Below are 25,059 nucleotides of genomic sequence, written 5' to 3'. Positions count from 1 at the left end.
GCTTCTTTCTCCCTGCATTCAGTTTAGTTTTTTTGCCTAGGTCTATTCTGCTCTGCTATAGGCCAAATATATAGAAATATATATATAGAAGCAGCTTCTATATTAATCAGTGGTAATAAAACATATTCATAGCATACAGAGGGGAATTTCATTTATCTCCCCTTTTCTGTCTAAATCAAGCAAGAATTACAGTTACAGTATTTCTTTGTGACTCTAAAATTTTATATCTAATTTATCTTTTATCATGACTAAAGTTATAGTTAAAACTATAACTATCTGTCTTCAATTCCATCAAAGACCCGAGAATAGATAATCCAAATAGGCTCTATTATTGTGTACTGTTTCCCCCCTAAACTTCATGTTTCAATGCTCCCCTGGGCTGAGGTTTTCAACTCTTCAGTTATAGAATATAGAATGAGTTTCATAAGTGAAAAGGTCTTCCGGCATCTATTGATGCTATTTGATTTTAGAAAGCTTGCAGTTCATGACTTGGAAGTCAAACAGGAATGATGTCTCTTTGTTCTTAGGAAAAATGTAATGTAATAGCTAGAGAGATAATCCTAAGATTGATTCCATAGTACTCTTATTTTGTGATGACTTCATTTTTTTATAGTTAGTGAATCCAGTTCATTAGAGTAAATTATTATGACATTAGTAAGGTGATTTTAGATTCCTGTCCTGTTTGTTCTGATGAGCTCTTCTCTGTATCATGAGATTTTACTCAAGACTTTCAGATTTTTTTAAAATTTCATGTTGTTGCCGGGCGATGGTGGCGCACGCCTTTAATCCCAGTGCTCGGGAGGCAGAGGCAGGCGGATCTCTGTGAGTTCGAGACCAGCCTGGTCTACAAGAGCTAGTTCCAGGACAGGCTCCAAAGCCACAGAGAAACCCTGTCTCGAAAAAAACCAAAAAAAAAAAAAAAAAAAAAAAAATTCATGTTGTTAGCTATTAAGAGAACTGGATGAAAAGGTGTGTCACATAATGTAGTCCAAAGGACTGGATAGACATCATGGGGGGGGGGGGGCAGTGTAGATCATTGGGCCATAACCGAGATTCCCAAGGACCATTGAAAATCCATGACTAAGAAGGAAACTGAATGTTTAGAGCACCTTATTTTCTGTGACTTTTCATCCAGCAGAACTGCTTTGATACATTTTATTTTTAACATGGTCTTTGGGGAAAGTTTCCTGTCAAAGGAAAAACCCTAGTAGATATTGTTAAGGACAATCAACTAGTCAGTTGTTAAACAGTACTAAACCCGAACTCTGCTAAAGCCTTTGTTACACCCCACCCCAATTCTTTTGGATTACTAAATAAAATGTGCCAGTTATGAAATAATAATCTGAATCTCATATTTTATAGACCAGTTACAGAATTTATACTTAGTATGAATACTGTGAGTTCGTTGTTTATGTTTCATTCTCAGTAAGCTCAGGACTGTAATGATTCTGTGGTGTTTATAGCAAAGAATAAATTGGTAATCTAGTTTGTCTGGAGTCTTTTCTTCATTGAGAACAAAATCCAAACGTTGTGATTGAAGACGACTGACAGCAGTATGTTACCAGAGCTTAGAAACTCCTGCAAGTGAGCTCCCTGTGCTGCCTGCGCGCTGTCTCATCTCTGCGCGTAGGACTTCATAGCCAAAGTTACCCCCTTACCTGCTCCTGCTGTCTCATCTCTGCCCGTAGGACTTCACAGCCCACAGTTACCTCCTTACCTGCTCCTGCTGCACCGTTCTGTGCCCCCATGTTGAACAGAAAGCGGGGCTGTGGATAAATTCTCCTCCCTTCATGGAAGATAACTCTCATCTGTGTAAAAAGGAAGAGAACCTGAATTATTTAACTGCTTACCATACAGTTACCTGTTTAATAACTATGATATGTCAGTAGATGAAAATGCTCATATATATATAATCCCAAGTCTGCACTTATCATTAGGATTTTTTCTTAAAAATTGCTGTTTGTTACAGGCAATAAAACTAAGCCATGAATCCCTGCCATTTTTTAAGTGCCTCTTAGAGCAGGATGCAAGTAGCATGTTTCTCTGTGGATTTGGGGTGTGGGGGTTCTTCGCTGTATACTGTTGAAATATGTATTTGCAGTATAAACATTTATTTGAGTTAAGGCTCTGAGAAAACTGCCTTTTTATTAGAAAGCTGACTTGGCTGAATTGACTGGAAACCTTGTCTTTTCCATTATATACCTTTATTTATTACTTATTGGACATATTTTTACCCACTAAACCATATTATTAGAATTTTTGTAGTTGGGTTTTGTGGCACAGGCCTGTAATCCTACCCTCTCAGGAGACTCTGGCAGGAGGATTACAATTTCAAGGTCAGCCTGGGCAGCAGAGTGAGTAGAGAGTCAGCCTGACTGAGCGTCTTTGGCTATCTCAAAATAAAAAGTAGAAGGCTAGGGATATATGGCTTAGTGTTATAGTACTTCCGGAGCGTGTATGAAGCTCTGGGTTCAACTTCCAAGATTGTAAAAATGAGAGTAAAAAGTGGTTTTGTAGTGTTACTATATTTTGTTTATTTCTTTTCAGCTTCTATGGCCTCACGTTCCAGCCCAGGAATAAGAAGAAAAGTTTCATTAAATACGTATACACCTGCAAAGATCCTCCCAACGCCACCGGCTACCTTAAAGAGCACTAAAGCAAGCAGCAAAGCAGGTTAGAGATGCCCTTGAACTCTGGATTCCACACAGCAGTAACAGTGGCGGCAGTACCTTTTCCTGACGCTGTAAAAATCATAGCGTTTCCTACTGCCTTCCCTGTAGTGATGCCGAATTCAAAATCTAATGCACATGTCATTTATATGTGTTTTTATCTATGTAATCTTCCTTTCCTCTTTTACTTCCGTGTTTTCCTCCAGTATCTGTTGGGCCTAAGGCATCATCATTTTATGTTTAAAAAACAAAATGTTACCTGGTGCTTTTTATCTTCCATTTGTAGTCTGGTGATGTGACGCCCACATTGAAGGCTTTTGCCAGCATTTTTGTTTTAAGTACTTGCTAATGTGATTGTGTGCTGATCCTTCTACCATGATTGCCAATGACATTCTCCATCTTCTTATTTTTCTCTGCTCGCTAACTCTGCTTCTCTGGTCTGATGATCTTTCTCCCTATTCCCTATCCCAGATGGGTACTGCAAACCTGTTCATTCTGTGGTTTCACATTAAAAACACATGGCAGAGATGTTGAGATTATTTTCAAGTTTGTAATATTTTTAGATTTTCTTTTTAGTATGAACTTATGGTTTGGAGTGAGACGGATATACTTGTTAGTTCTGTGACCTGCCTGACACTAATCCTTAGTCTCCACTAAGAAAATCTGGATAATGATTCCTTTATGGAATTATCAGAGGTGAATACACACGTGTGAAGTACTTGGCTACATTTTAAACATTCATCGAAAGGTAGTTTCTTTTATTGCCGCTTTCCTATAGCTAACCTCCATTTCTGCCAGATGAACAGATCCCCTGGTACTCTTGCCCTGTGAATCAGTTGGGGTTTTAAATAGATTTGAATCTTCTGCAGTCAGATAAGGGCCACAAAGCTCATGTCCAATACTACACAGTTGTCGTCAATATAATTTTGATGTATTTAATATACAATACAAAACTGACATTTGTATAGTTTCTTTTACTAAGAAATTAGTACTGTTTTTATGTCCATGGCAAAAAAAAAAAAAAAAAAAAACCCAGCAGAGGAGGAGGTGTGATTGGTGTCTTGGTGTCAGTCAGCCTAGCCAGTAATCAGGGGACCAAAAGGTTCAGTTGCTCTTGGGACTACAAAACATGTTGCTGTTCCTTATATACTAATTAGTCTTATACTTATTTTTATTGTTTTCTGCTTTATTTTGAATTGATTGAGTAATCTGTAGAATTTCACTTAAATATTTGTGTTGCTTTTTGTTGTAATTTTTTGCATTATTCTTTTATTTCTTTCTCTACATACATAATCTTAGCATTTCATGGTCTACTTGGAGTTAACTGCGTACCATCCAGAGTAATACATAGAAAGGTTGCAGCTTCCTTCAATTTTTCTTTTACCTTTTATTCCGTCTGTCCTTTCTACGTGGTTATATCTGTGTGTGTGTTAACTCCACATGCAGTATAAACAATAGAGTGCAATGCTGTGATAGTTCCCTTGAGTAGTAGTTTATCTTAAAGAAACGAAGCAGGGTGGGGAGACAAAGCTCCATACTTCTCCACATCTGCCATTCTCTGATGTGTGTCATTCCGTCATTGAAGTCTGTATTTCTCACTCGTTTCATTAAGCATAAAACTCTTTTACCATTTCTTACACTTTGGGTCTTTTGGCAACATCATCTTTTTATTACAACAGAAAAATGTCTTTGCCTATTCTTGCAAGGCAATTTTGCTATCCAGTTTTGGATAGAATTGATCTTTTTCCTTGACAACCCACTGATTTCTGGTTCCCTAAGAACGTATTTCTCTAAGACGTGCTAGTTAACACTTTCCGTTTTCTCTGCCTGTGCCAGTGTTCTCGTTCTGTGTGTATTTGTGTGTGTGTGTGTGTGTGTGTGTGTGTGTGTGTATCTGTGTGTGTGTCTTTCAGTACTCTGATTATGTCTGCCTCTGCTCTTTGTCTTCATTCTTCCTTTCTTTGTATTTTTGGTGTAATCCTCATTGCTGTTTTCTTTTTTGCCTCAATTTGCTGTTAAATCCAACCAATTTTTATTTCAGTTATTTTATTTTCATGCTTTAATTTGGAGCATCCTATTTGATCTTAGGTTTTCTTTCAAGACTTTACAAGCTTTTATTTGTTATAAGCATAAGGATTTATTTCACCACTGAGCATGAAGTTGCTGCTCTAAAAATTGTTTTTTAAGTTATTCATTTCCTGATTAGTCTGTGTCACTTTTCTCCTTTTTAAGAAAGACGTTTTTCTGTTTCCTGTTATGTTAAATATTTATAATACCATACATTAATCTTAGTATATTAAGTAACTTTAGTTATATCATAGACATTATAAATGACATGTTATAGAAACTTTGGATTCTAGTATTTCAGTTATATTTCTCCAAAAAAAATACTGTATTATTTGAAATGTAAATAGTTAAATTTGCTGAACTCAGATTGTACAATTATGTCCCTGGAAGTGACTGAGAGCTCAGAAATTCAGTTCTTTTCTTGTAGCCTGCTCTACCTGAGGCTTTCTGTGGATGCAATAGATTAATCATAGTTCATGTGTGAATTAAAGTCTCTTCCTTTCTGTCAGCTGTAGTTGTCCCAATACTTGTCATCTGCTTCTTCATGCTAATAAGACTAGCTTTTATGCTGGAGTTCTAGCCAAGTTATGTGATGGATATTGAGACCAGTTTTCAAACTAAAACATGTTGATTCTTCTCTAGTAACTATCTAATTCTGTCACTTTCTGCTGTCTTTATACACTGGTGTTGTAGGAGTTCTTCTTGTCTTGGCTGAGTGCTTGTCATATGAACAGATGTCAGCCTGACCAGCCTCAGCCTGTGGAGCAGACCTCTGGCTGCACTCAGGGTAGCTCTGTGACTGGCCATGGCTTTGATGTTGGGCAGACACAAGTTGTGCCTCCCAGTTCTGCAGCCTCGCACAGTAATGAGATGGAAGGTGTAGGAAATATGGTACCCGTAGGGAAATGATATTCAGTGCTAAGCATGCTTTATATTCCTGTCAGATATAAGTAGAGACAGTTCTAATGGGCAGTTGGATTTCTGTATCTGGAGCTAATGGGGAAAAGCCTGGCCACAGTATAAACGAGATTAGCAGAATGGATTGTACTTGCAATGATGAATTTGAGTGTTTGCCATGAAGAGTATAGAGTGAACTAAAAAGTTGGTTTTGTGAACATAGTCTTTTGTCTCACTCTTCTATATTTGTGTTGAGTTCTAAAAACTTAAAATGTTATATTGAAAGCTTATAATGATTTTTTACAGTTATAGTAAAATAGTCCATCCCCACCAGCGTTATTTTATCCTTCATGACTTGTGTATCTCACTGTCTCTTTCTTCTGTTGGTACAGCAGTCAGCGGACCATCTACAGCAGTTGCTTCTCATACCTCAACTCGGAAAAAGAGCTTAACTGGCAAAACTGAAGGGCATGAACACAAGAAAAGCACTGGGAAGAAAAGATGAAGTCGCAACAGAATTGAAAGTTCCATATACTTAGAAAGGAACTTGTTGCTTCGCAAAAGATGTGTAAGAAGCCTTTATGAAGCTGTTCTAAACCAGTGATCCATGTGTTAGCAGACTTTACTTTATATACCTGTCTATTTGCTTTAAACACCTCCAAAGCCAGAGGACCCTCTGTTTTTATTCCAATGAAGAGCTTTGGTGGGATCTAGAAATGTTTAAAATAATGTTTGTCAGCTTTCTGTGTGTGACAAAATACATGACATCTGCTGTTGTTGTCACTGTGATGCTTACCATGTGCCTATGGCAAAGACAAAGGACACAAAAATCCGGCTGACTGGTACCAAAGTGCACTCTGGTCAGGTGACTCTACATCCTTACATCTCCACAAGATTGCATTCGGTAGGATTGGACAGGCAAGATCACACATTGATGACTTTTCTTAAAGTGTATTTCCAAAGAGATCTCGTTGACCATTTACATTAGAATTTTTTTCGTTGTTGTTACTATACCATATGCTGCAATATTTATTAACTAGAGAATATAGAACATGAATTATTTTTTCAATTTGTGCTTTGAATTTTGTATTGTAAATTATTTAAAATATTACAAATACAGGTGGGAAAATTATACCTTTATACACATAAATTTGCAAATTCATTCATAGAAAAATATTTTCTTTATACATTTCTTTACCATAAAGAGTACTTGGTTCACCAGGAAAACCTTTTTTTTTCTGTATTAGCAAAAAAGGCATTTTTAAAGTTTTTTTTTTTTTTCATGAGCTGTAACTGGTAAGTTTATGAATCTTACACTTAATTTTCAGAGTTTTTCTATGGACTCAGATAAAAAATGGGAGTTGTTGATGTTAAGCTGAATTCTGCTGTTACTAAGTGCCATCTCTGATATGTTTGTTGTGTTTCCATTCTTATGTTCAATGTATTTGTTGATTTCACCAAGAAAACTCAAAGATTGAGCATTTGTAGTAAGTAAATGTCATTTACAAATGATGAGATTTGGAGATCACTGTTGAAATTTCATCTAATATTTTTACAAAAAGAAGAAATCACTATCCTTGGTGCTTTTTCCCCTTTATGCACAAATAATTGTGTGAAACATTTGAAATTATTAACAAATGGAACAGTGCAGCCTGCTAAATAAAAGTCAGGAATTGGATGTGACATGACATAAAGCAGTAAGCTATAGCCCCAGGCTTATGTTCAGAACTACTGCACCCTTGTTGTACAAATAGAGCTATTATAATTCTTCAAAAGTAACTTCTAATCCTAAATCATCCTATATGAACTGATTCGTAGAGAATAGTTATTGTATTATCTTGGTTGCTTTAAAAGGGATGAAATACAAAAGTTAAAAAACTATATGTAATTAAATAAGTTCGTATACTTCATTTGAATGTAAATGAATTAAATGGATTATATGGTGATATATCTTGTAAACAATTGAATGTATGTTAGTTTTCTGTATGTGAATATGTGGTTAATGTGCTCATTTTGGGGGGTGAGGATACTACTTTTATTTTTTAAGTGGAATGAATTAAAATTCTTTGTAGAATAAGATTGACTTGAATGTCAAGTGCTTTGTGTTCTTTGTTACTTTTATGTTTCAAAATAGAAAGTCCCAATAACATTTTATATTATGTAATAATTAATAAAACTTGTTAGTGACCATGCACATAGCAGTTTACTGTCTTCCACCTTAGAAAGTATGCTAGCCCTCATTTTTTGTTTTATTTAGTAGTTGTAATTTTTATTTGCCAAAATCAATAGTATTGCTTAGTAAGCTTATTGCTTTGAAGAATCCTAGAATTGTTTTTAAAAACACACTATCAGAGAGTCTCTTTTGTACTAGCAAAATAGTTACCCTAGACTATTTATGGAAGCTTGTATGAAATATCTGTTTCTTACAGGACTCAGGAGATGTGGAGTTTGAGAGTTTTCAAATACTAGAAGATGTTTGTTTTTGCAGCGTCAATTGTCCAGCCAGGAAAGGGATGAATAAGCCAAGCTTGAGGAATTATCAAGTCATCCTGAGGTGTCAGTTTTCCTTATTTATCTTTCATTCTTTCACACTTGGGAACCCCGTATCTTAAATCTTAAAGTCCCCTGTTGGTAGATCCTGCTGACCTGATTTTAATGAGGTATTTAGTCCATTCTGAACTACTCACAAGTGTAAGAGGGCATCATAGCCATCTTGTATTGAAGAGCAGTGTGCTCAGCAGTCGTATAAATGGACAGACTATAGAGGCAAAAGGGAAGTGACAATGTGACTGAAGCGTATGACATTGTGTTCAGTGTTTCTACACAGCAGAAATGCAATAAGCCAAAGTTAAAGTTCCTCGTGTAATCTAATTTAAAACTAATTAGCTGTTGAGAGACTTTAACTGGGAGGGGGGTTCTTACACAGATCAGGGAGGACGTGGGGTAAATAACACTAGGGATGTTTGAAGAAGCCCTGGGAAGACATTATGTTTACTTTTAAAAAGTTATATCTACATATATACACACACACACACACATATGTGCACATATCTGTATAACTTAAATGGAGTTAGGTGTAGGCATACTAAGAGTTCTACAATAACTCAGAAATGGAGTACAATAAAGGTTTATTTAGGGGCAGACTCACAGAAAACAGTGATTACCAGTCATCTGCATGAGTGGGGAACTGGAACCAACAACCAATCTACACATACTTTTACATCTGCATATATAGTACATGTGACCACTCCCAAAGTGGGTCAGTATCTTATAGGCTATTCGCTGAAGGAGTTCCTACAGTACCTCCCCCTTCTGTCTAAATAAAAGAATTCTAAGTCTAATACAGAACTATATACAATAAGAGCAAATATCAAGTATAAAAATTAGAATTACAATCAGCATGAACAATATCAAGCAAGAAACATATGCTAAATGTTTCAATAGTTATTCTATCATAAAGTGTCTAAGTCTTTTATTAGAAATGGCTTGGCTAAATAATATTACTTGAGTAAACAGGAAGTACAATCAAACAACTTCTAAAAGGTTGAAGAAATGGCAGAGACAGCTGACTACCTGGGCAATCACCCCAAGATTCATTTGCAATGTTGGGGCAATGAACTATGGCTAAGGCCTAGAGTAACAGATGGACAATTTTCAGAGGCAGGAAAATTTGAAAGACAGTCTTAACCCTGTTTTGGCAACGTTTGGCAGTCTTTTGCTTGTATTGTACTTGTCTAGTTAGGACATCATGAATTTTGTCAGTGGCCCAGGCAGGGGCAGTACTTTCCCCAAAGGCTAGTTTTGCCAAGAAGAAAACAAGCTCCAAGTGGAGTATCTTTTGTGCCCAACATTCTCTTGGGAATAGATTGTTGCTGTCAGGAGCAATCATGTCTCAAGTCAACAGAACCCTAAGTTATTTAAGTGCTATATTCTACAGTTCTTTGAAGTATTTGAAGATTACATCTATCTGAAATATATCTGTACATCTAGAAAATCTAACTAACACAACTACAGTGATTATTATTTATGACTATTGATCTGTATTTCTTCATTATACATTACATTTTTAAACAAGATGCACAACAGTACCTTAAACAAGAGCAAAAATATATGTACACAGTATAGCAAATCGACCTTAAATTTGAATCAATAGAACAAAGTTCATACCAAGGTAAAGTATTCATCTCTATATATTGTATCCCCCTGATTTATTTATTTATATAGAAATGGAGAGTGACCATTAATTACTTATAATCAATCCTTTTAAAATGAAAACAAACATCTATAAACAGTCATTTGGGAATTTGGGCATAGTTTCCTCCAAACTGCTTCCTGCTGTTTGTTGGGCAAGGTATTTTTAGGGGTTCACACAGACCCTTCAGAAGGCTTTGTTTTATCAAATCACATTATCCTGGAATGAATCCACAGGTTCTCATCTTCTGTGGAAACAAAAACAGAACCTCTTTTCCAAAGTAACATATCCTTAAATAAATTTTGAAATCAAAATACCTTTAACATATATATTATATATTATAATCTAATAAAGATTTACTTATTTAGGGGTAGATTCACAGGTAAAGCAGTAATCAGCTGTCCTCTGTATGAATAGGGAACTGAAACTGAATCCAGCAGCCAAGAGGGCCTGTACATGCTTCTACATCTGAATATATAGAACATGTGACCACACCAAAGTGGGCCAGTGTCTTAAAGACTATTGGCTGAAGGAGGTCTTACAGCAGTTAGGAGTTATATCATATGCCACCTGGAGTGGTAATGCTGCCCTAAAAAACATAGGCTGTTTTAACAAAAACCCCAGTTCCAGGAACGGAAAATTTGTTGAGTTGTTAATCAACGTAGACCAAGAGACTCCCAAAACAGTATAGTATATTGCCTTTGCCTCCCAGAACTTGAAGGACCTATTGCTGAAGACACCACACACTCTGAACTCAAGGCTTGAAGGAATCACCTTGGGTACTAGTGGTAATAATATCCAAAGGTCCTTTGCAAGCTGCTAAAATAGAAAAAGTTGTTAATCCTACCTAGCTATAGAGCCTGTGAGTCACAAGGGTGCCTAGCCCAGCATAATGTTCCCAATGGTGCAATAGTAGCACTTTTATCTTGGGAGTAACTCATAGCTGTGTAATTGAACTTGAGACCTTCACACAGGGAGGGAAATCTTGCCTAGTACTATGACCAAGTTAAACACCTGTGACTGGAGAGGTCATGAACCCTAGAAGATAACCTACTTGTATTACTTTCCTAAACATATATAATTTCTACTTTTACTTTATTTTGGTTTGTATTTATGTTTTCTATTTTTTGTGTTCCTTTTGTAGGTATTAGAGTATAATTTACAATGGGTTTTGCTTTACAACTAATATTAGGATATCTTACAAGAGAGGTTTGTATAGCCCATGTGTCTGAAATGTACTTTTGGTATTATTGCCTGTAAGATTTTCAACTTCTTGTGGCTATAATTTTTCACTGTAGACAAGAAAATACCAATTAAAACTGTCTTAAACTGTTAGAGCAATCATTATACATTTCTTAAGGTCTAAAGGCAGAGTTGGCTCCAGCCTCCTGGCTATCTGCACTAATATTATCAGTAACCTGACTCCTCCCATTAAAATAATACAAAGTTTATCCCAACAGTATTTCACCGCATACTCACAGGATCACTGTCATTAGCAATCAGGGCTACATCCTTGTTCATTACCAGCCCAGCAAAACTTGAAGGCCATTCTTCCTCATGAGGCTCGATTAGAACAATCGAAATGGCTTAGTTGACCATCTATCTGTCCACCCCCATGTTATTAATATTCATGGAAAATTCCATGAGCCTGGAACTGATGATGACCAGGCCAGGCCACCAGAAAGAAGCCTTAACACTTTACATTTTGAACTAGATCAGTGTTTCAAGATATAGAACAGTATCTATAAGAAATGGAGGTGTTACAGTAGCCATTTAAGACAAGGAGCCAAAATGAAAGCTACAAAAGAGTAGCCTAGGCTCCTTCTGTCTCATCTCCCTCCTGTGGACAGGCATGAGGAGTGATGACATGCAATTCCAGGAGGAGAATTCACTGAACAATGGGTGGTTCCTGGGTTTTTTTCCTGTGGGCTGGCTTCTCCTGCTATTGTGTGGTAACAGGAAATGCTCTAGTGTAGACACTTGTCCCATTCCATAATTTTAGACAAGGCTCTGGTATTTCCCCCTCAGATTATGCCATCTACTTTGGAAACTGTTATCACTCGGTGTCTAAAGGTGTCAGCATTCTACCCAAGCACCTTCCTATTTGACCTTCACTGCACTCAGCAGCTCTGGCTCATCAGGACTAAGACTAAAGCTTCTTTTAATTTCTTCCTTTAATTTTGTTGAGGAAAATTTGTATTTCTATTTTCACATATGAAGGTTTTTTTTAATTGTTGAAAACTGATATTTCTTTCCATTTTCCAACTAGGCGTCACTTTTTTGTTGTTCATTACAAATTTTGGGGAAATTAATGATAGTCCTATCTACAATATGCTATTGTCAGAATCAAATCAAATGACATTTAGTAAAGTATAAGGGGAAAAACAGATCTGAGACATTATTTTTATTCTTCTGATGTATTAGGGTAGTGTATTGTCCAAATGTCAGCCAGGCCTCTCATTTCAGTGGCATTTCAGCATTTTTAGAGCCAAAGATGCTCTCATAGCTTCTGAAACTCTATTATGAATACATGTGTTGCCAAGGGAACAGCCTGCCTAGTAACAATCTAATAGGTACCCCCAAAGATCAAGGTTATTCCAGCATCTTCCCTATTGAAAAAATATATTTAAAATGAAACAATCCAATCTCAGAGCATGTTAGAGGAAATGAGAGCAACTCTAGCAAACTACCATGTTTACTGTTTAACAAAATGAGGCATGCACTGCCACGCATAAACTTCATATTGTAACCATTGTATTACCCCAGGGGATAATGGAAGCACAATTTAGATGCCCATTTTAAAGCTTTTATAAAGATGTGCCTTGGTGAAGACAGCAGGCCCTTTGTCATTCCATGTATAGTGCTTCAGGAGCACTTGATCTATGGAAAGGTTTTTTTTTTTAAAAAAAAAAAAAGAAGAAAAAGTGAATATGTCTTCTGGAAATAGCTTGCTGCTTTTAAAAATCCCATTTTAAGTTACTCAGTGCTCAAGAGAAAGCTCAAGAAAAGTGGACGTATGAATAGATTGATGGAAAGAAAAGGGAAAAGAGAGAGAGGGATGCATGAAGCATAATGACAGAACACAGATTCCACCATATTGCTGAAGAGTATTGTTGCTTTCAGGAAAGAAATTAGAAAGCATATAATTTAAAAAAATTGTCTCTTTGGCTCTATGTAAAAATTCAAATTTGTCTTGCTGAAAATTCATGATGAAAATAGGAGTCCTGCATGCTTCAGAACATCTGGAACCATTTTTGTAAGTCACTTGCCTTGTATACATGGACCGTGCCCCAAGAGGGGAAGCCACACAGTGATCCATCCCCCTATGAGACAGGCACAACCAGTTTCATGTAGAGAAATGCAATTTTGAAAATGTAAAATTGAAAGATTCAAAACTCAGGGAAAGCATGGGATTCTTTCAGTAATTAAAAAAATAAAAGGAAGTGTCCAGTTTGGAGTCATATGCCTAAAGTCCTCCTGCGTGCCAGGTTGTCTACAGGCTTGGCAAGTAAGTGAAGTACCAACAATGAATGGATGTGTGGAAACTGCTTATGCTGTTTGGTTGTGATGATTTTCTAAATCTCTCAAGGAAAGAACACAGTGGTCTGCTGTCATGGATAAGGAAATGGGAGAAAGACCTCAGCATTCACCTCAACGCTCCTCTGTTTATGTGGGAAACCCTACACTGCTCCGTATTCCATTGGGTCTTGATTTTCTGTCTCTATCCCACAGGGTTTGCTTGAGGTCCAGAAACTTCAGAATCCACATGGCTTGCTTTTCCTTTCCCTCTTAGAATTTTCGAACATTTTGTAGTCCTTCTGCTATCCCTGTCACCCTCTGTCATCACAGTTAACATGCTCTTTTGAGCTCTTGCTTCAAGAACATAACCAGAAAGTTAATGGCCCTTATTCCCATTATTACTCCCTCTTACTCCTTAATGTGGTCCTGAGCAATGTTTTGAGAATTATCAGCGTGACAGAATGGAATTTACTTAGATGATAGCTTCTTGTTGATATGTAGAATATGTTTAGTTCTTGGTGTTGGTGGATGTCATGAATGCAAACTAATTTTTATATTAGCCAAAATAAAGCATTATTATAAGAATATTTCTGTTACAACAACAAAAATATATGTATACAGGATCAGTCTTTGCAGGCGGTATCTCCCCATAAACTAAATGTCCATAAGAGACAATTTTAGTGTTCAGGATTCCAACCATAGGTGATATATTAGATTTGTCTGATTAGCTGCTACAATGACATCTGTAAAATTGATCTTAAAAATGAACATCTGGCTTCTGACTTATTTCTTATAGCAGAAAACTTGTTTGCCAAATTTATTATTTACTGTTCTATTCCTGTGAAGTGATGCTATGATCAAGGCAACTTTTAGAAGAAAGCGTTTAACTGGGGGCTTGCTTGCAGTTTCTGTGAGTGAGTCCATGATTATTGTGGCAGGGAGCATGGGGGCAGGCAGACCTGGTATTGGAGCTGGAGCTGAGAGCTTACATCATGATCCACAGCAGGAGAGACCACACCTAATCCTTCCCAAACAGTGACACTAGCTGGGGACCAAGCATTCAAACATAGGAACTTATGAAGGACATTTCTGTTCAAATCACGACACCAAGTATAGTATAGGAGAACTTCTTACCTAATTGCTAGATCTAGGATCTAAGTTAGCATTGGAAATTCCTACCAAAACAACAAAACAAAATAGATTGCAAAATCTTGATGATCTCCCTGTGGTGAATATAAAGATAGCCTCTTTAAATATACAAATGCCCTTAGAAGGCATTCTTTACTTTAGTGATCAATAATGCCATAATTGGAAGCTTCTCCCATGGTAGCCTGAGAGCAGGTGGGGTTTTTTTTTCACCTAATGTGTGCTAAGTGAACATCCTTTATAAGTAGATAATTATCCTCTTTGACGAATGTATGAATATAAAAGGTCTTGTTTCCATTTGGAAAGCAACTTATCATTCGGTATGGACCCACACACTCAATAGCAATCACAATCCATGACAAAATGGTGTCTGTGATTAGTTTTCCCATTCTGAACTCTCTCTCCCCCAATAGGTTGTGCACTGCCTCCCTTTTTCCTGGCCTGTACACACACTCACTGAGTCCCATTTCCAAAAGACAGCTCCTTCCAAATCCACTAGCTCTTCTCCAGATATTTGCCTCCATATTTTTATAATAGTTGTGTAGGCTTATGTTTTGATTAATTGGTTTTGCTAGTATATATTGACTTCTCATTTTAAAGAGAATTTAACTTTCTAAGGCCCACTTTTCTCCCAGTGGTATGATATTCTTAAGTCATCAGTTGGAGCTTTACAGAATGCCTATGTAAATACTGTTTATTGCTTAGCCCAATAGAATGATGATTAGTTGTACATTTGTACATTGTACATTAGTTGTACAATGATTAATGTTTCATTGTTTCTCACTCAGCAAATATATTTCAAGCTCTTCAGAGTCTATATTTAACATGATAGAAACTTATTAGTTTCATTGTTCTCCACAAATATTTTCTTTCTGTTTCTTGTTTTTAGATAATGGGCTGCAAAATGAGAAAAAAAAAACAATAGCAGCTATTCAGAAATAAATTCAATGTCATCTCACTATATATGAGTTGTGCTAAGAATTCAAAATTAATGAAAGATTCATAAAATTCTCTTTATGTTATACAGGAGACATTTATGGTCCAAAAAAGGACACATAAATACAAAATATAATACATCATTTAGCCAAGTAGGTAGAACAGACAGACTCAGAACCCTGTCGGAATGCTGTATGAATACCTCAACATCATAAAGGCAGATTACAGCAAGCCCATAGCCAACATCAACTTAAATGGAGAGAAGCTCAAAGTAATTCTACTAAAATCAGTAGTAAGACAAGGTTGTTCACACTCAATATAGTACTTGAAGTCTTAGCTACAACAATAAGACAGCGGAAGGAAATCAAGGTGGTACCAATTGGAAAGGAAGAATTCAAAGTACCTTCATTTGAAGATGATATACTAGCATACATAAAGTGACTAATAATTCCACTGGGAGACTCCTACAGTTGATAAACACTTTCAGCAAAGTAGCTGGATACAAAATTATTAGCCTTCCTAAATACAAATTACAAAAGGACTGAGAAAGAAACCAAGCAAACAAGACCCTTCTCAATAGCCTCAAATTATATAAATTATCTCAGGGTAACTCTTAACAAGCAAGTGAAAGATTTGTCTGATAAAACCTTTAAGAAATTGAAGAAAGAAACTGAAGAAGGTATCAGAAGTTGGAAAGATCTCCCATGCTCATAGGTCAGTAGGATTAATACAGTTTGTAACCTACAAATTTACAAATTCACTGAAATCTCCATCAAAATTCTAACACAAATCTTCATAGGAGGGAGAATATGAGCAAGGAAGTTAGGACCGCGAGGGTTTGGTCTACCCACTGAAACAATGTGCCTGATCTAATGGGAGCTCACCAAAGCCAGCTGGACTGGGAATGAGCAAGCATGGAATCAAACTGGACCTGCTGAATGTGGCTGACAATTGGGGACCTAGAAGCCAATAATAATGGCACTGGGATTTGTCTCTACAGAATGTACTGGCTTTTTGGGATCCTAGTCTATTTGGATACATACCTTCCTAAGCCTAGATGGGGTAGACAGGGCCTTGGACTTCCCACAGGGCAGGGTACCTTACCCTTTCTCAGGACTGGAGGATGAGGGGGGAGGGTGAGTGAGAGAGTGGGAGAGAAATGGGAGAAGAGGAGGAAGTGGAATCTTTGAATGGTATTATTTATAAAACAATAAATAAATAAATAAACTGAACTCACAGACTGGAGAAATGACTCAGAGGTTAAGAGCACTGACTGCTCTTCCAGAGGTGTGAGTTTAATTCCCAGCAATTACATGGTGTCTTAAAACCATCTGTAATGAGACCTGGTGCTCTCTTCTGGCCTGAAGCATACATGCAGACTCACACTGTATATAATTAATAAATAAATCTTCTAAAAAAGCTGGATTCACTTGCTATGCTTGACTTATTTATTTTTTAATTTTCAGAAAGGGTCTCATTATGTAGCTTTATCCAGCCTGGAACTCATGCCCACCTCTCCCTCTGGAGTGCTGCAATTAAAGGTATGCCACCAGAGACCTACTTATTCTTTAAGTATCTGCCAACTCTAGACTAACGCTCTGCAGAGACTCCCTGATTCTATAAGACTTTTTTTTGAAGGTCCTGAAATAATAAAGTATTAACTTTAGGAAGAACAGCTATGAAATTATCAACTATAGAATACATGTTTCCAGGTGGCTCATTATTTTACAACTGATTCATGTGTTCTTACATTTCATTTCAACTAGAGTAAACACATTATAAGGTATGTTTTATTATGTGTGAAACACCACAGTGTCATGTTTTTCATTTGCATTACTGATAAAAATGCTTAAGTAATGAGGAAGACCATTTTTATGACCAAAACAAAACGATTTTGAGGTTTACCCTCCTTTATAGCCTTAGCGACATGGCTATTGGTGGAAAAAAAAAAAAAAAAAACTGAAAACCATAAGAAGCAGTTTACTCAAATTTGTGCTGCTGTCCTAGAACCTGAGACTGAGTAATTTATAACAAACAAATTTATTCCCTCCCAGTTCTGGAGGCTGCAGAGCCCACTCTCAAAGTACCGTCCAGTTAAGAACATATAATTGTTATCATCTTGACTGTCTCCCATCTGTATCCCTCTGATATGTATGGTGACATCATGACTTTCTCCCATCTGTATCCCTGAAATGTTTGATGACATCATGACTGTTTCTCAACTGTATCCCTGATATGTATGATGACATCATGACTGTTTATTATCTGTATCCCTCTGATATGTATGGTGACATCATAACTGTCTCCCATCTCTATCCCTCTGATATGTATGATGAATCATGACTGTCTCCCAGTCCTTCAGATTATAACTATTCAGACAGGACCTTTGAGGAGATAACTTAAGTGAAGGAAGAACATATAGAAGGGCCCTCACCACACGACTAAGTTTCTGTGGAAGAGATTAAATGATGAACCACACGCAAATTAAGAAACAACTCCATGTGAACATAGTTACACTGAACCAATCTTCAAGTTAGGACAGGAACCTCAGAAGAAACCCTGAGCTCAGACTTTCAACTCCTAGAAGCATGAGAAAATGAATTTCTATTATTTAAGACAGTAATTCTGCTGTTTTATTATGGCAGCTCAACAGAAATGAATACAGTAATGAAATATTTAATTCCTTTTTAAAGTTTACTTTCTCTGAAACTACATACAGGAGCCCTATCATTATTAAGAATTATTAAGACAAAGGAGAATAAATATGAAGAACTCTGTCCCCTGGTATTTGATTCCTACTAGTTGAGCTTATCTTCTTGTATACAATTGTTATCAAATGAAAGTTTATGTAACTTACTTGAGGATGGTTTTTTCTGGAATTCTACATTAAAGAAAGAGTAGAATGTAATAGTTCAAAGCAAGGTTGTGGTTGATAGCCTTCAATCATATCCTAATACTGCTGTTGTATTAATTATATATAAACTAAATATTCAATGGATCCTCTTCTTAGGGCTGGTATGAGGAGTAAAGAAGTTACTAGATGTAAAGTTTAGAAAACTGTTTATAGAACAGTAATACTAATACAGGGATGTTGGACTTGCAATTCACATATCAAACACCTGATGGCAGTTTGGCTGAATAATCCTGGCATTCAGTTTATGAGCTAGCTAGAGGGTCTGAAGTGATAATAGACTTCTAGAAGATTTCTATGAAAATAAAGTAAACTTAATATCTCAGTGCAAATAATTTTATACATATCAAAGAAACATATGTAAAATGAAAACTTAAAGTATATTTGAATATATTAGATGCTTGTTGCTGTAGATGGACACTATAAAGTAGTCCCACACTAGCTCAGAATTGAGTATAATAAAGGGTTTGTTATTTAGGGGTAGACTCAGCAGATCACAGTCCTTTGCATGAGCACGGAACAGGAACTGAATCCAGCAGAGAGAGAGAGAGAGAGAGAGAGAGAGAGAGAGAGAGAGAGAGAGAGAGACTGCAAGCTTTATGGCTACATTTATACTACAAGATATCATGCCCAAATGTTTTGGTACCTTAAAGGCTATTAACTGAAGGAGTTCTTACAGCACTCTACCACTAATCTTAAAAATCAATACTCCATAATTTGCTGACCAAATAGCCATGAGCAAGTTACTTTTTATAAGACCCAACATTCTTGCCTGAAAACTATTGCATGCATATAACTTTTAAAAAGTTTTCTGGTTTTTGTTTTTATTACTGGTGATTGGACTCAGAAACCTGTACATGTAAGTTAAGCATTCTTTCCACTGAGCTGTTTCACATTTTTTTTTGCACTCGTATTTTATGCCATTATTCTAGAGGCTCAAGATATAGGAAAGATAAGTGTACATATTTCTATCCTTTGGGAGAATTTGGGGAGCCAAATGAACATGAAAATAAAAGGGTTTATTAGAAATGTGGAAAGGATGAGAAATGAAAAAGAAAAGAATAATAGGAAGAGTGAATACATACACTGTAAATGGAGACTGTGCTTTTGTTTTCTGGCCACCCAGACTCGAATAATCACACAAAAATTATATGAATTATCACACTGTTTGGCCAATAGCTCGGGCATATTCCTAGCTAGCTCTTACATCTTCAATTTACCCATTTCTATTATTTTATATTTAACACAAGGTTAGTGGTTTGTTACATTACATCTTGTTTTTTTGGTGGCTACATGGTATCTGCCTGATTCCACCTTCTTTCTCCCTGTAGTCAGTATAGTGTTCACTGCCTAGCTTTATTCTGCCCTGCCATAGACCAAAGCATCTTTTTATTAGCCAATGGTAATAAAACATATTCACATTATGTTTGCCTGCATGCCAGAAGAGGGCACTAGATCTTATTGTAGATGGTTGTGAGCCACCTTGTGGTTGCTGGGAATTGTACTCAAGTACTTATGAAGAGTATCCAATGCTCTGTAGTAAGAAGCTGTTTGTTCATTCCCGGCTGCCCAGACCATGAAATAATCACCCAGAAACTATATTATTTGCAGAACTGTTTGGACAATAGCTTAAACATATTTCTAGTTTGCTCTTATATCCTAAACTAACCCATCTCCATTAATATGTGTATTGTCATGTGGCTGTAGCTTACCAGGTAAAGTTCCATCTGGTGTCTGTCTCTGGTGATGGCTACATGGTGTCTCTTGACTCTACCTTCTTTGTCCCAGCATTCAGTTTAGTTTTCCCCACCTAGCTCTACTCTGCCCTATCACAGGCCAAGCCAGCTTCTTTATTAATTAACTGATAAAAGCAACACATATACAGAAGGACTTCCTACACCAATGCTCCTAACCTCTGAGCCATCTCTTCAGCCCCTGGTATTATTCATGCTACATTTTGTGCCCAATGTAAGTCTTGAACCCACGACCTGAGATTAAGAGTCTCATGTTCTACTGACTGAGATAGCTAATGGTGCCCAATGTGGGGCTGATAGCTGTTGTATAGAAAAGTTAAAGTCTGGCTGGATTTCAAGGCAAGCTACCTAGTTTGGCTGCAGCCTGAAAAAGGGATTAAAGGAGAACCTGTAACCCAGTGGGAGCCCCATGTGTAGCCCTGGCCTGTGTTAGTGGCTAAAAAGCCTCAGGCTTTTCATGAATTTGTATCCCAAACATTGAGTGCCAAATGTAGCATGAATAACAAAAACCCAGGGACAGAAACTGAGGTTCAACCCAAAACCAGAAAAGCAAGGCAGTCAAGCCACTAGAGAAGTCTTATCACTACCAAGACTGGGCAACCGCAAACTAACTAGACTAAGCCTCTCTCACCTCGCATTATATATTCCCTCTAGTGCTGGAATTAAAGGTGTGACTCCCTAGTACTGGGATTAAAGGTGAGGCACCACCACCTGGATTTGTTTCTGCATTGATTTTGTGCAGCCCAGGGTGGCCTTGAACTCAGAGATTTCTCGGCCTCTATCTCCCAAATCCTGGAATTAAAGCTGTATGTCACCTTTACCTGACCTCTAGTGGCTTTAGCTATGCCTCTGATCTTCAGGCAAGATTTATTTATTAAAATACAAATAATATACCATGACAGTACAAAATATATCATATACATATGTAGAAATATCATGACCAAATCTGTAACCTTGTATGAGGATTTTGAAGTACCATTTGTTCTTCCAGTTTTCCCTGAATTCCAAAGGATCCAGAGCAAAATGGTTTCTATAGCAAGATTTCCAACAGTCCACCTATCTTCACTTTCAAAGTGACTATCAAGCAACTGGCAGTTTTAGTTTCTTTAACACAGGCATATGAGAATGTGTGAATAGTAGAAAGAAAGGATTGTCTTCAAGGACAATAGGAAAAAAATTTTGTAGAGAAATTTTTCTCATCACACTGGAGTACAGGTAATGTTCATCTTAATAAGCAGGGGTCTTCAGAAGCATCACTGACCTGAGCTCCTTGAGCTAAAGTGGACCAGGCTTTTTCTTTTGGGCCACCAACCACTTCCCAAATCATGATACAGAGACTTGTTATTTGTTATGAATACCCGGCCTAGGTTAGACTCATTTCCATCTAGCTCCTTTAACTTAAATTAACCTGTTTCTCTTTATGTACCTTTTGCTTCAGGACATTTTACCTTTCTTTCTTCTGTATATCTTACTTCCAATGCTTCTTGTGTTTGGCTGACTGGCAGCTGCCTGGATGACCCCAGGCATCTTCTCTTCCTCGTTCTCTCCTCTCTTCTTCTTCATTCTTCATGCCTATCTATTCTCTACTCAGCAGCTCCCCCTGCTTCCTCTCAGTCCTAGCCATCGACCATTCGGCTTTTTATTAGACCAATCAGGTGCCTTTGACTGGCAAGGTGAAACAAACTCAACACATCTTTGCATAATTGAACACACATCTTTACAACATGCATCACACACAAATGTCACACATATTTGTATAATTAAAACAATATTTCACGTATTCTAGCCTGAAGTGCTACAGTGACAATAAGAAGTCTGCCCTTAAGAAGCGTATGCTTATTGCTGACCTTCCGTGTAGCAACAATGTTTCCTGTGGTCTAGGTGTGAACTCTAAAGATGCTAAGAGTCCCTTTGTAAGAAGGACAGTTATATTCTGTAGAGATAATGCACCAGACACGCACACAATACTCAGCAGGAGCCCCTGATTGGCAATGTCACAGTCTGAAAGCCTTAGCAGTGGTTATCTTAAAGGGCCCCACTTTGAGGCTGGGGAGGTGACTCAGTAATTAAACCACTTTCTGTGTCAGCATGAGGAGCTAAGTTTTAATTCCCAGAGCCCATGTACAGCTAGGCATAGCAATACATATATGTAATCTCACTGCTTCTATAGAAGGGGGGGAGGAGGACACAGAAGGGGCCCTAGAAGCTCACAGATAGCCAGTACAGACAAAGGTGATATACCAAAGAGACTCTGTCAAGGAAGGAAGATGACATGGGCTGTTGCCTATATGTGTCTCCACTGTGTACATGTGCATTCCCGTGTGTGTGCACACACATGCATGCGCGCGCGCACACACACACACACACACACACACACACACTACATTAAAGAAAATCAACCCTAGAGATCATCAGCCCAATTAGCCCAGAAGTTATGCCTCATCCAAACAAGAACTTTCCTGTCCCTTTTCTAGCCACATTCATTCTAACTCCACTTGGAGAGTATGAGAAACTATTCACAGAGGACACAGGAAAAAGAAACGACACTCTTTCTCCACCTGCTGTCTGTCTACGTGGGACTTTATAGCCCACGAAAGATCTCTACTGGGGCAGAGCAGGAACAGTGAGCATTAGGAGTACTATACTGCACTGAACATATTAGTTACTAAAATGAGAATATCCTTGTATCAAGGATAGATTGATGTTACTTTTTATTTTTCTTCATTCATTTTTACATACTAATCACAGTCCCCCCCCCTTCGCTCCTCCTGTTAACTTGTCCCACCTCCCTTCTACCCCTCCCTCCATTCATTCCTCTTCTGTCTCCATTCAGGTGGAGTAAGATCTCCTTTGGGAATCAACAAAACATGGCAAATCAAGTTGAGGCAGGACTAAACTCCACACAACATTAAGGCTGAACAAGGTATCCCACCATAGTGAATAGGTTCCAAAGAGTCAGCTCATACATCAGGGACAGGTCCTGGTCCCATTGCTGGTGGTCTCACAAAAGACAAAGCTACACAATGTCACCCAGATGTAGAGGGCCTAGGTCTGTCCCATGCCAGATCCCCTGTTGTCAATCTAGAGTCTATGAGCTTGCGCAAGCTCTGGTCAGCTGTCTCTGTTGGTTTTCCTATCATGATCTTCACTCCCCGTTGCTCAGATAATCCCTCCACCCGCTCCTCAGCAGGACTCCTAGAGCTTGGTCCAGTGCTTGGCTGTGGATCTTTGCATCTGCTTCCACCAGGTACTGGATGAAGGCTCCATGATAACAATTAGGGTAGTCGTCAATCTGATTACAGGGGAAGGCTGTTTCAGGCTTCCTCTCTGCTATTGCCAGGAATCTTAGCTGGGGTCATTCTTGTGGGTTTCTGGGAGGTTCCCTGGCAACAGGATTCTTCCTAAACTCATAATGGCCCTCTCTATCAAGACATCTCTTTCATTACTCTCCCCCTCCATCCCACCTCCAACTCAACCTGCTCCCTCATGTTCGCATCCTCCATCCCCTCTGTTTTACTTTCCCCTATCCCCAGTTTACCCAGGACATCTCATCTATTTCATCTCCCCAGGAAGATTCATGCATCTCTCTTAGGGTCCTTCTTGTTACCTAGCTTCTCTGGGACTGATAGTTGTGGCCTGGTTAGCTCTTGCTTTACATCTAAAATCAACTTATGAGTGGATATATACCATGCTTGTCTTTCTGGGTCTCATGTTCCTCACACAGGATGATTTTTTTTCTAGTTCCATCTATTTGCCTGCAAATTTTACAATTTTTCCCCATTGTGTAATAATCCATTGTGTAGATACACCACGTTTTTCTTAATCCATTCTTTGGTTGAGGGGAATCTAGGTTGTTTCTAGATTCTGGCTATTATGAATAATGCTGCTATGAAGATAGTTGGGAAAGTGTCTTTGTGGTATGGTTGAGCATTCTTTGGGTATATGCCCAAGAGTAGTATTGCTGGGTCATGAGGTAGATTAATTTACAGTTTTCTGAGATACCACCATACTAATTTCCAAAGTGACTATACAAGTTTGCACAGCAGTGGAGGAGTGTTACCCTTACTCTACATCCACTCCAACATAGACTGTCATTAGCATTTTTGCTCTTGGCCATTCTGATAGGTATAAGATGACATCTCAGAATCCTTTTGATTTGTATTTTTCTGATACCTAAGGATATTGAATAAATTCTTTAAGGGTATCTTGGCCATTTAAGATTCTTCTGCTGAGAATTCTGTTTAAAACTGTACCCTATTTTTAAATGGTGTTATTTGATATTTTGATGTATTTTTCTTGAGTTCTTTGCTTATTTTGGATATCAGCCCTCTGTCAGAAGTGGGGTTGAAGATATTTTTCCCATTCTGTAGGCTGTAGTTTTGTCTTATTGACATTATCCTTTGCTTTCCAGAAGAATTTTAGTTTCAGGAATTCCTATTTATTAATTGATGATCTCAGTGTCTGTGTTACTGGTGTTATGTTCAGGAAGTAGCCCCCTGTGCCCCCCTGGGTTCAAGGCTACATCTCACTTTCTCCTTTATCAGCTTCAGTGTAACTGGATTTATGATGAGGTCATCGATCCACTTAGACTTGAGATTTGTGCAGGGCGGAAGATATGGATCAAGGTGCATTCTTCTACATGACATCCAGTTATCCCAGCACCATTTGATGAAGATGCTTTTTCTTTCCTATTGTATATTTTTGGCTACTTTGTCAAAAATCAGGTGTTTATAGGCATGTGAATTTATGTTAGGGTCTCCAATTGGATTAAGTTGATCCATGTATCTGTTTTTATACCAATACCAAACTGTTTTCATTGTTATAGCTCTGTAGTAGAGCTTAAAGTCAAGAACGGTGATACCTCCAGAAGTTCCTTTATTCTACAGGATTTCTTTAGCTATCCTCTGTTTTAGTTTGTCCATTTGAAGTTGAATATTGTTCTTTTGAGGTCTGTGAAGAATTGTGCTT

General features: G+C 37.6%; 1 protein-coding gene across 7 annotated transcripts in view; it reads left to right on the top strand.

The window, feature by feature from the left end:
- Ppip5k2 (diphosphoinositol pentakisphosphate kinase 2) overlaps nt 1–7,823 on the top strand; it is a 58,809-nt gene extending 50,986 nt beyond the window's left edge. For all 7 annotated transcript variants that reach the window (XM_041631725.1, XM_041631721.1, XM_041631723.1 and 4 more), the window contains 2 exons: nt 2,548–2,673; nt 6,026–7,823. In XM_041631725.1, the coding sequence (XP_041487659.1) occupies nt 2,548–2,673; nt 6,026–6,138 (239 nt within the window). In that variant the 3' untranslated portion in view covers nt 6,139–7,823. The remainder of the gene's footprint in view (nt 1–2,547; nt 2,674–6,025) is intronic.
- The last annotated feature ends 17,236 nt before the right edge of the window (nt 7,824–25,059 follow it).

Source organism: Microtus oregoni, unplaced genomic scaffold, assembly GCF_018167655.1.
Source record: "Microtus oregoni isolate MIOR12 unplaced genomic scaffold, Mior012 000038F_ref0000394, whole genome shotgun sequence".
Taxonomy (NCBI): domain Eukaryota; kingdom Metazoa; phylum Chordata; class Mammalia; order Rodentia; family Cricetidae; genus Microtus; species Microtus oregoni.
This window is presented reverse-complemented; position numbering and strand designations above follow the sequence as displayed.